Source organism: Amblyraja radiata, chromosome 1 (genome assembly GCF_010909765.2).
Source record: "Amblyraja radiata isolate CabotCenter1 chromosome 1, sAmbRad1.1.pri, whole genome shotgun sequence".
NCBI classification, from domain to species: domain Eukaryota; kingdom Metazoa; phylum Chordata; class Chondrichthyes; order Rajiformes; family Rajidae; genus Amblyraja; species Amblyraja radiata.
Genome location: NC_045956.1, coordinates 67,489,549 through 67,501,771, shown reverse-complemented (window position 1 = coordinate 67,501,771; position 12,223 = coordinate 67,489,549). Strand labels below are relative to the sequence as shown.

General features: G+C 41.7%; 1 protein-coding gene across 2 annotated transcripts in view; it reads right to left on the bottom strand.

Annotated features, from left to right (window-relative positions):
• Positions 1 to 12,223, bottom strand: part of pde5a (phosphodiesterase 5A) — a 131,144-nt gene that overhangs the window by 28,251 nt on the left and 90,670 nt on the right. For both annotated transcript variants that reach the window (XM_033023575.1, XM_033023584.1), the window contains exons 13-14: positions 7,501 to 7,626; positions 4,865 to 4,959 (exon numbers count right to left, since the gene is read on the bottom strand). In XM_033023575.1, the coding sequence (XP_032879466.1) occupies positions 4,865 to 4,959; positions 7,501 to 7,626 (221 nt within the window). The remainder of the gene's footprint in view (positions 1 to 4,864; positions 4,960 to 7,500; positions 7,627 to 12,223) is intronic.

Here is a 12,223-nt window from a genome sequence, read left to right as displayed (position 1 = left end):
TGTCTGAGACGGGCCGGGAAGATCATCAAAGACCCCTCCCACCCCAACCATGGACTGTTTGCCCTCCTCCCATCAGGGAGGCGGTACAGGAGCCTCAGGTCTCGTACTAGTAGGATGAGGAACAGCTTCTACAACAACACTATCACATTGCTGAACTCGGAGTCCCGCCGATAGATTTCTCCAGTCTCTCCGTCCACATTGTTTGCTTATTCTGTATTTTTATTTCTATATTGCACTATTCCTACGGACTGACGCTAAACTGCATTTCGTTGTACCCATACTTGTATCTGTGCAATGACATTAAAATTGAATTGAATTGAATTGAATTGAAAGTTTCTTCTGCAAGTAACGGTTCATGGCTGAAGTAGCTTTTACTTTGCTTAGAATTAAATGTTAATACCTAGGCTACAAGGGCAAAGGTTTCTCTTTTGGTCGGGCACATTACAGCCTTGCAGGCTTAATAATGAGTTCAAATTTTCACTTAACGATTCCCATATTCATCTGTGCACTATCTCAAGCCTTTTTTGTTCTATCATTGCCCATTTTGCCGTTTGACCCCTCCTGCCTTACAACCCGATGCAGATATTCCCCTTTGTTCTCACTCAACTCCCCTTCTATTTCTATGTTTCTAACAAGATCCCTAATTGCCCCTTAGAAGTCTGTGCTGAACTACCTTATTGAACCCTGCAGTCCTTCTGGTGAGATGGATTCTAAAGTTAATGGAATGAAAAAAAAACTTGGCATCCTAATAGCTTCGGAAGCCGCGGTCTCCAATAAGGATGCGGCCGTTCCAGGCATCCCAAGCCGCTGAGAGGGTTCTCCCGACGCCGGAGCATCATCACCCGGCGAGAAGGGCCTGTAACGTCGGGCCCTGTAGCGGCGACTGGGGAGGCCTCAATAGGCCCGACTATAGGTGAACATGGGGATGGGGGCTGGACTTTGTGTCTTCCCCCACAGTGGGAACCATTGTGGGGGGATGTTTTTATGTTTAAATTTCTTTACTATTGTTATGTTTGTATTCTTTTTAATGTGCTGCAATGGCAACTTGTATTTCACTACACCAATTTGTGTATGTGACAATAAATGAACCTTTGAACCTTTGAAGAGTGCCAATCAATGAAAACTGGGGATGCAAATTAGACCAAGTTTGGTGGAGTGCAATGCTCGGAGCATTGAAAGGGTGGAGAAAGTTGTGGATCTGGGAAACCACCCTGGAGGTCCTGGTCCATTTGAGACTGAAGCCCAGAATACCAGTTTGACAATAGACAATAGACAAAAGGTACAGGAGTAGACCATTTGGCCCTTTGAGCCAGCACCACCATTCACTGTGATCATGGCTGATCATCCACAATCCTGTGTTCTCACCATATCCCCTGACTCCGCTATCTTTAAGAGTTCTATCTAACTCTCTCTTGAAAGCATCCACAGAATTGGTCCCCACTGCCTTCTGAGGCAGAGAATGCCACAGATCCACAAATCTCTGGGTGTAAAAGTTTTACCTCATCTCCATTCTAAATGGCCTGTGCCTTATTCTTCAACTGTGGCTTCTGGTTCTGGACTCCCTCAACATCTGGAACATGTTTCCTGCCTCTAGCGTGTCCAACCCCTTCATAATGGTATATGTTTCAATAAGATCACCTCTCATCCTTCTAAATTCCAGTATACAAGCCCAGCCGCTCCATTCTATCAACATATGACAGTCCCGCCATCCTGGGAATTAACCTTGTAAACCTATGCTGCACCCCCTCAATAGCAAGAATGTCTTTCCTCAAATTTGGAGACCAAAACTGCACACTATACTCCAGGTGTGGTCTCACTAGGGCCCTGTCCAACTGCAGAAGGTCCCTCTTTGCACATATACTCAATTCCTCTTGTTATGAATGTCAACATGCCATCAGCTTTATTCACTGCCTGCTGTACCTGCATGCTTACTTTCAGTGACTTTGACTGATGAACAAGAATCCACAGATCTCGTTGTACTTCCCCTTTTCCCAACTTGACACCATTCAGATAATAATCTGCCTTCCTGTTTTTGCCACCAGAGTGGATAACCTCACATTTATCCACATTAAACTGCAGCTGCCATGCATTTGCCCACTCATCAAAAATGTCCAAGTCACCCTGCATTCTCATAGCATCCTCCTCACAGTTCACACTGCCACCCAGCTTGTGTCATCAGCAAATTTGCTAATCTTACTTTGAATCCCTTCATCTAAACCATTGATGTATATTGTAAATAGCTAAGGTCCCAGCACCGAGCCTTGCGCTACCTCACTAGTCACTGCCTGCCATTCAATACAATACAATACAATACAATACAATACCTTTTATTTGTCATTTGAACCTCACATGAGGTTCAAACAAAATTTGGTTTCTGCAGCCATACAAGAAAAGAACCAAGACACACACCAACACAATTCACACAAACATCCATCACAGTGAGCCTCCTCCTCACTGTGATGGAAGGCAAAGTCTTATCTCTCCCCTGAAAGGGACACATTAATCCCTACTCTTTGTTTCCTGTCTGCCAACCAATTTTCTATCCATGACAGTACCCTACCCCCAATACCATGTGCTTTAATTTTTCCGAGTAATCTCCCATGTGGGACCTTATCAAATGATTTCTGAAAGTCCAGGTACACTACATCCACAGGCTCTCCCTTGTCCATTTTCCTAGTTACATCCTCAAAAAATTCCAGAAGATTATTCAAGCATGATTTCCCTTTGTAAATCCATGCTGACTCGGACCAATCCTGTTGCTGCTATCCAAATGTGCCGCTATTTCATCTTTTATGATTGACTCCAGCATCTTCCCCACCACCGATGTCAGGCTAACTGGTCTATAATTCCCTGTTTTCTCTCTCCCGCTACCCTCCAATCCACAGGAACTGATCCTGAGTCTATAGAACATTGGAAAATGATCACCAATGCGTCCACGATTTCTAGAGCCACTTCCTTAAGTACCCTGGGTTGCAGACCATCAAGCCCTGGGGATTTATCAGCCTTCAGTCCCATCAGTCTACTCAACACCATTTCCTGCCTAATGTGAATTTCCTTCAGTTCCTCCGTCACCCTAGATCCTCTGGCCTCTAATACACCAGGGAGATTGTTTGTGTCTTCCTTAGTGAAGACAGATCCAAAGTACCTGTTCAACTCATCTGCCATTTCTTTGTCCCCCGTAATAAATTCACCTGTTTCTGTCTTCAAGGGTCCAACTTTAGTCTTAACTAATTTTTTCCTCCACATACCTAAAGAAGTTTTATATTCTTGGCTAGTTTACCTTCGTACCTCACCATTTCTCCCCATATTGCCTTTTTAGTTACCTTCTGCTGCTCTTTAAAAGTTTCCCAATCATCTGGCCTCCCGCTCATCTTTGCTATGTTATACTTATCTTTTATTTTTATACTGTCCCGGACTTCCCTTGTCAGCCATGGTCGCCACTTACTCCCCTTGGAATCTTTCTTCCTCTTTGGAATGAACTGATCCTGCACCCTCTGTACTATTCCCAGAAATACCTGCCATTGGTGTTCCACTGTCATCCCTACTAGGGTATCTTTCCAGTCAACTTTGGCCAACTCCCCCCTCATGGCTCCATAGTCCCCTCTGTTCAACTGTAATACTGACACCTGATTTTCCTATCTCCCTCTCAAATTGTAGATTAAAACTTATCATATTATGGTCACTACCTCCTAATGGCTACTTTACAGTTCCCTTACCAAATCCAGTTCATTACGCAACACTGAATCCAGAATTGCCTTCTCCCTGATAGGCTCCAGTACAAGCAGTACATCATGGAGGCCCTCCACAAACCCTTTCTGGGGTCCAGCACCAACCTAATTTTCCCAGTCTACCTGCATGTTGAAATCCCCCATGATAACCATAACATTACCTTTGTGACAATGCAATTTTAACTCTTGATTCAACTTGCACCCTATATCCAGGCTGCTGTTTGGGGGCCTGTAGATAATTCCCATTAGGGTCTTTTTACCCTTACAATTCCTCAGTTCTATCCATACTGACCGTACATCACCTGATTTTATGTCACCCTCGCAAGGGACTGAATTTTATTCCTCACCAACAGAGCAACCCCACCCCCTCTGCCCACCTGTCTGTCTTTTCGATATGAAGTATACCCCTGAATATTCAGTTCCCAGCCCTGGCCCTCTTGCAGCCATGCCTCTGTAATTCCCACAACATCAAACTTGCCAATTTCTAACTGATCCTCAAGCTCATCCACTTTATTTCTTATACTTCATGTATTCACATATAATACTTTTAATCCATTACTCCCCTCACCGTTTGCATTAATTCCTATTTCACTTGGTCAGACTGTTCTATCCCTTCCTGAGCTTTCTGCCCCGTTAGGCTAAGGGCTGAATGGCCTACTCCTGTTCCTATTATCTATTGTTAATTCTGGTGTCTTTCTCAACTTTTCTTATCCTCTTTCCCTTTAACTCCATCCTTATATCTCCAGTTTGTCTCCTCCCCCCAACTATTTAGTTTAAACCCACGTGTGTAGCAGTGGCAAACCTGTCTGCCAGAATTCTGGTCCCCCTCCTGTTAAGATGCAACCCGTCCTTTTTGTACAATTTACCCTTCCCCCAAAACAGATCCCAGTGGTCTAAGAATCTAAATACCTGCTTCCCACACCAGCTCCTCTGACACACATTCAGATCCCCTATCTCCCTGTACCTGCTCTCACCAGCACGAGGAACTGGAAGCAAACCGTAGATAACAAACCTGCAGATCCTGCTTTTCAGAAGCAGTATAGCAAACTACTGCAGTATAGTGTTAATAGCATCAATACAAGTATCCAGTCACTGTTGAGAAATTGTTTGACTCACAACATTTGCAATGTCAATACCTCTTTATGAAAGCATTATTCACTCCCCTGTGATCCAGATCATGACTCAGTGTTGCTATGAGGAGAGCTAAAATCTCTAGATCTGTTAACTTGTTCTGTAACAAAAAGACAATTTAACTTTTCAATATTAAATCCCAGATAATACAATATTTTTAAGGGTAGGTGGAAGTTTCACAAGCGGAGAAAGAAATGTGCAAAATTATATTTGTCAGTTTGATTGGAATACGTAAAACAAATCCAACATGTAGTTTCAGATCAGAACTGTTTTCAGTGTTTTGTTCCTGCTAAGGTTTGCAACTCCATACTAACTGCAGTTGGAATTAAAACAAGAAACAGACTAAGACATCAAAATGAATACCGAACAATACCTAGAAGCTCTGGTTCATATATTTTCAGCCATTGTTCCGATGTCCCTTTCAACCTGAGATTTAACTTTTAGAATTCCATGGGCATCAGTAATAAATACAATTCCATGGGTTTTTAATTATGGAAGAAGCTCAAAACACTGAAAACATTGTGTCACACAGGAAAAAATGCTTGACTCTATTGATGGATATAAATGTATGTACTGACTATGTGGGTGATAATATGATAATATAATCAATCACCCATTATCAAACCCATCTGATTTTTGTTTTCATCAGAATTGTTTGACAATAGACAATAGGTGCAGGGGGAAGGCCATTTGGCCATGCGAGCAAGCACCGCCATTCAATGTGATCATCCCCAATCAGTACCCCGTTCCTGCCTTCTCCCCATATCCCCTGACTCCGCTATTTTTAAGAGTCCTATCTAGCTCTCTCTTGAAAGCATTCAGAGAACCTGCCTCTACTGCCCTCTGAGGCAGAGAATTCCACAAACTCACCACTCTCTGTGAGAAAAAGTGTTTCCTCGTCTCCGTTCTAAATGGCTTACTCCTTATTCTTAAACTGTGGCCCCTCAACATCGGGAACATGTTTCCTGCCTCTAGTGTGTCCAAGCCCTTAACAATCTTATATGCAGCGTAGGTTTACAAGGTTAATTCCCGGGATGGCGGGAATTAACCTTGTAAACCTACGCTGCACTCCCTCAATAGCAAGAATGTCCTTCCTCAAATTAGGGGACCAAAACTGCACACAATACTCCAGGTGTGGTCTCACTAGGGCTCTGTACAACTGCAGAAGGACCTCTTTGCTCCTATATTCGATTCCTCGTGTTATAAAGGCCAACATGCCATTCACTTTCTTCACTGCCTGCTGTACCATGGTTCTATACATTGTCGACCTTATGGTCCAAAGCTGAAAATCTACCTCACTTCCTACAGTATATTGACTGACTGCCTTAATGCCATGGGAGGCAACGTATTCCTTAACACAATGTGAATCACCACTGCAACCTGAATTTAGATCTTGAATGATAGAATTAATGATTCTTTTCCATAATAAACACAAGTAAACCCATCATCACATGTTTTAGAATTTCAATCTAGTGAGGTAATTGCATGGAACTTATCAGGTTTTACTGTTATTGACATTAAACTACACTGTGGTCAGTTGTCAACAGGTACAAAAGGTACAAGGTGTTAATCAGTCCATACAGAGAGATGAAAATACTCTAAGGTTGACAAGGGATATTTCCAAAACGGTAATTATAATGGTAATAATTTAATGTGGAAGTACTGATTTGATTTTACAAATGAGCATATTTGGAGCAAATTGTGGGACAGATAGCTCTGGGAGTACAGTAAACCCTCGTTATAACGGACCATGGGAGGGTCTGTTATAGCCGATTTTATGCTATAACTAAGTTTGAGATTCAAAATAACACAAAGTTTTGGAGTAACTCAGCAGGTCAGGCAGCGTGTCTGGAAACATGGATAGATGACGTTTCAGGTCGGGACTCGTCTTCAAACTCTCGATCTGAAACTGGGCTTAGAATCCAGGTGTTGACGATCCCGACCTGTAGAGAGTCGAGGATCGGTGGAGTTATTGGTCATGGGCTGCGGATGGCAGGAGTGCAGGTAAGCGGTGGTGATGGCAGCAGTAGGTGTGACCGGAAAGTGACCAAGGAAGCCATGTGGGCCGTTGGTGGCGAAAGTAGGTCCCGCCCGGAAGCAGCCAGGAAAGCCACGTGGGCCGCCATTGGCAGCCTGGCCTGGCAGTGAAGGTCAGCAGCCCGGAGTAGAAGTGGCTGGAGACAGCCATCACCGGCCCGCACCGCCTCGCTGGATGCTTCCAGTCCAGGCCGCCGATAGTCTGGCCTGGTGATGATGGTCGGTAGGTCAGTGCACTACAACCAAAATCCATTATAAAGAGGTCCGTAATAATGAGGGTTTACTGTATCAGAGCGTACATTGTTAACCTCACTCGAATTTAATTATATTTCCTCAAATGTACTTACTAAAACACTGTTAGTTAAGGATTCAAATATGGCATGTTAAAGGGTTTTAAGAATGGTTGCTTACATTTTTGGAAAGTCTGGCACTAATTTATCCAATTTTTTTTCCCATGCAGTTGGATCTGTGATATTTTAGTAACTTGGACTGGACACCCTCACTGTTACAGATTAGGTGTAACACAAGGCGAAGCATAGCTGAGCCCAAATAATAATCAGCAATAAGTTTTCAGCATGTAAAAACAAAATGGGAAGAAACAAACCTGAATCCTGCCAGACTTCAGCAGCGCAAACATACATTGAGCCGTATTGAACGCATGCCTCCAATTGTGATATGCTACATGCCTTCGATAATTCTTTTTAACACTTAAAATCCAGCGGCAAAGAACCTGTGAGAGGGAAAAATTCACTATTTATGCAATTGTGGCTTTATAGAAAAAATATTCAACTTGGATCAACTCGACTGCCAATGAGGCTGCCATTCACCAATTCTTCTTTAAATAGAGTTTAGAAGGATAAGGAAGGACCTCATTGAAGCTTACCGAATAGTGAAAGGCCTGGATAAAGTGAATGTGGAGAGGATGCTTCATCTAGTGGGAGAGTCTAGGACCAGAGGTCATGAAATCTGAATAAAAGGATGTACCTTTAGAAAGGAAATGAGGAGGAATTTCTTTAGTTAGAAGGTGGCGAATCTGTTGAATTCATTGCCACAAAAGGCTATGGAGGCCAAGTCAATTGATATTTTTAAGGTGGAGGTTGACAGATTTTGATTAGTAAGGGTGTCTGGGGTTGTGGGAAATAGGCAGGGGAATGGGGTTGAGAGGAAAAGCTAGATCAGCTATGATTGAATGGTGGGCTAGACTTGGTGAGCTGAATTACTACTTAAATGCAGAAGGATAATGGGCATTTTGATCTGGTCTTTAGGGCAATAGTACGATTAGTAACATAATTAACTCAAGCTCCTGTCATACAATTGAACATTCATTTATTTGTTGCTGCCTTGTTTTGTTTGGGTGTTGAGAGATACAGCAGTGAAAATACGTGAACTCTGCCAACTGCCTATGATCAAGTGGCTATTACAGGTGTACTACCCACATGAAAGATGATGGTTTCTTCCAACTGTAAGTACCAGCCACCATTTCTCGCTGCCTTTCCCCCAGTCTTACCTCAGCTCACTCCCATTACACATCCCACAAACACCCCAATCTCTGTTGCTAAGATTGCCCACGGGTTATCAGATGTGGCTACATGTCTCTGGAGTTTCCTCACACACATCAACCATGATGGATATTTGGGAGAGGCAGAGCTAAATAATGTGAATGTGTGCAGCCATTAAGGTCTTGAAAGGCTATCTACCTGTTTTTCTTGTGAACGCCAAGATCTGCCTCTCAATTTCCACTGACGTCTCTTTGTCTGGCTTATGTGACCGTAATTTATTGTAGTATTTTTACTTTATAAAGGTGAACACTCTGAGTAATTCCAATTCTGTTGAACTGATTTCTATTCCTTACTCACTTTGCTTTTTCCGAAAATTATTTTGCCAAATTTTCCAATTATTCAAAGATCTTATTAAAAAAAGTTTCAACGTTAAAAGATAAATTAAAGAAATATACTGTTGAAAAATACTCAGCTTAAATACTGACAAAAAATGTATTTATGACCTGATTTGTTCTCTCTCTTTGAATCAAAATAAATATAAAATAGCCCCAACTCTTTCATTACCATTGAACATCTTTCATACCAAGTCCTCAAATTGCACCGTCCCTTGACAGACACCAGCAGGAAAGATGAGCTTGGCAGACATCCGTATAAATGTTATAGCTGCCATATGGAAGCTCTTCCCTTTAATCCTCCTGGGATGTGGGTATCACAGGCAAAGAAAGAAATTAATGTCTTTGAAAAGAAGATATCAGCTGCCTTCCTGAATTGATGAATAGCAGTTATGCTACAACTGAGGGGCTAACGAGAAGGCTGTCAACCACATTCTGTGTCTGGCTTTACATAGAACCAGCTAAGTAAAAGTGTGTTCCTCCCTGATGAACATTAGTGAATTAGACAGATCTTTATAATCAGTAGTTTCATCAACATCAAGAACATTGATAATGCAACAATTCAGCACTAGATCACGTCCTTCAGTCCTTAATGTTTGTGTCAACCATGATGCCAAATTAAACTAATCCCATCTGTCTGCACATGATCTATATCCCTCCATTCCTTGCCTGCTCATGTGACTGCCTAAATGCCTCTGAAACTTTAGACTTTACTTTAGTGATACAGACTTTAGTGAAACAGACCCTTCGGCCGTGCGAGTCCTTGCCGACCAGTGATTACCCCATACACTAGCACTATTCTACACACTAGGGTGAATTTACAAATTTACCAAAGCCAATTAACCTGCAAACCTGTGCGTCTTTGGAGTGTGGGAGGAAACCGGAGCACCCAGAGAAAACACACGCGGTCACAGGGAGAACGTACAAACTCCACACAGACAGCACCTGTAATCAGGATTGAACCTGGGTCTCTGGCACTGGGTACTACCTCTACTGCTGTACCATTGTCCTGATCTACACAACTTTGGGGTGAGGGAATGTGCAAAATCACACAGACAGCACCTGAGGTTAGGACTGAACCTGCGTCCCTGAAACTATGAAGCATCGGCTGCACCTCTGTGCCACCCTTAGGCACCCTGTGTTTAAGCAGTTTATATTTCAACCTGTGAAGTTGTCCTCTCTGTCAGTCTGCCTTGTTTGATTCTGATTGCCGCAAAGAGCAAGAAGTTAGTGTTCTTAGTTTAGTTTAGTTAAGTTTAGAAATACAGCGTGGAAACAGGCCCCTTGGCCCACCGAGTCCACAATACCAACACATTGCTATTGTGTCTGATTCCATCACCTCCACTGGTAGCATATTCTAGGCAGCTAACACACTGGGTAAAGAATTGCTTTGTAAATCTATACATTTTCTCCCTCCAAGCTTAAAGTTATCTGACATTCCCTTCTATGACATTTCCACCATGGGGAAAAGGACTCTGACCATTTATCCTCTTTATGCCTCTCATATTCTACACACTTCTATTAGGTCATTCCTCAACCTCTGAAGCTCCATGAAAACAATGGAGACAAGTTTGTCCAACCTTCCCTTGTAGCCAATACCCTCTAAACCAGGCAGCATTCAGGTAAACCTCTTCTGCACCTTGTCCAAACCCTCTACATCCTTCCTATAATGTGTCAACCAGAACTGCATAAAATATTCTAAATGTGTGTGGTCAACCTTTAACTCAATACCCCTAAGCATACCATTGGCCTCTTTCACCACCCTATCCACTTGTGTTGCCGCTTTCATGGAGCTTTGAACTTGCATCCCTTGATCTCTCCGTACATTAATACTGCTAAGTGTGCTGTCATTTACAAGTACATATTCTTCTAACTCCTGAACTTCCAAAGTGCAAAACCTCACTATTATCTAGACTAAAGTCAATTTGCCGTTTCTCTGCACAAATTCCTAAGTGATCGATATCCTGCTGTATCCTTTGAAAACATTTCTCACTATCCACAGTTCTGCTAATTTTGTGTTATCAGCCAATTTACTAATCCGGCCTCCTATATATTTTTTGTCCAAATCATTTACATGCATCACAAATACAGAGGTTCCAGCACTGATCCCTGCAGAACTCCACTAGTCACAGATCTCCAGTTAGAAAGCCATCCTTTCATCACTATCCTCAGTCTTCTAAGGCCAAGCCAATGTTTTATCCAATCTACCACAAGTTAGTTTTTTATTTCCAGATTATTTATGTTACCAAATTTTAAATCAAAGCTCTTGTGGGATAAAGTGCGCATGTCTTTGGATTACTGATTCATTAACTCAATCACTTAGCTACACTTCTTACAAAAGATTCCAGCTTCTCAAACAATAATTATGTGGGGTTGGAGAGGGAGGTGAGAGTGGTAATTAAGTGTCTGAACTGATTCTCTTAAAATTATTCACATAGACTTCTGCAATACGACTACAAAGCTGTGAATTATTTGCACACACAATCATGACACCCATTTTTTGGAGGCAGAGAATTTACCACCAAAAATATTATAGATTGGACCCATTTTTGCTATGTTTTTAAATGCATGGCAGTATATCTGAGTCGACGAGCAATATTTTGGAAACTAGGTATGAACCACCCAGTTTTGGGCATGAACCGTCTCAGCATTGCTGAGGTTTACCCGGATACATTTGCACAGTTAATGACATCATAGACTGTGCATCAAATATTTTCTCCATTCCCAGAAGAAATTATTTGGGGGGAAAACTACAAATCTTCATTACAAACTCAAAAAATATCAGGAACACAGCATGCAGGGCTCTGGAATGGAGGGTGTATGTGAAATACAAGACGAAAAAGCATGTCTCAAGCTGAAAGGATTTGCTACAGTGGGTAAGATAAGTTATTAATTTCCCTTTATTTATGTACTGTTTTGATTTTACTTAGCAGAGAATGGATTAGACCAGTTCCAATTTAATAGCGAAAAAACGCATCCACACAGTGGAAGGGTTTTAATAATTATTAATTTATCTATATCGACGTTCCATTACATATTGGGAAAGATGGGAGATGAAAACTGCCAAAGAATGTAATTAATCTGCAACTTACTGTAAACAGCATTTATTTTTCCCCTTCATACCTACAGTAGGTAGTTATAATTAAGATTGCATTTGATTCTTTACATTAGTGAAAACAAATCCATAATTTTGACATTGATTTGAATCAGCATAAAATATCTCAGGTCTTTTGTATATTATTTTCAATTTTATATGTGCTTAAAGGTCAGTTTGCCCTGAAAGAGCCCTTACAAGAGGATGGCTATTTTTTTTTAATGTGTAATGACTCATCAGAAGCTGAGCCTTGAAAATTTGAAGGTAAATTAATTATTTTGTTGTTCAATAATTATTTCTGATTATTCACCAAAAGAAATGCATTGGCTCACTACAATACTA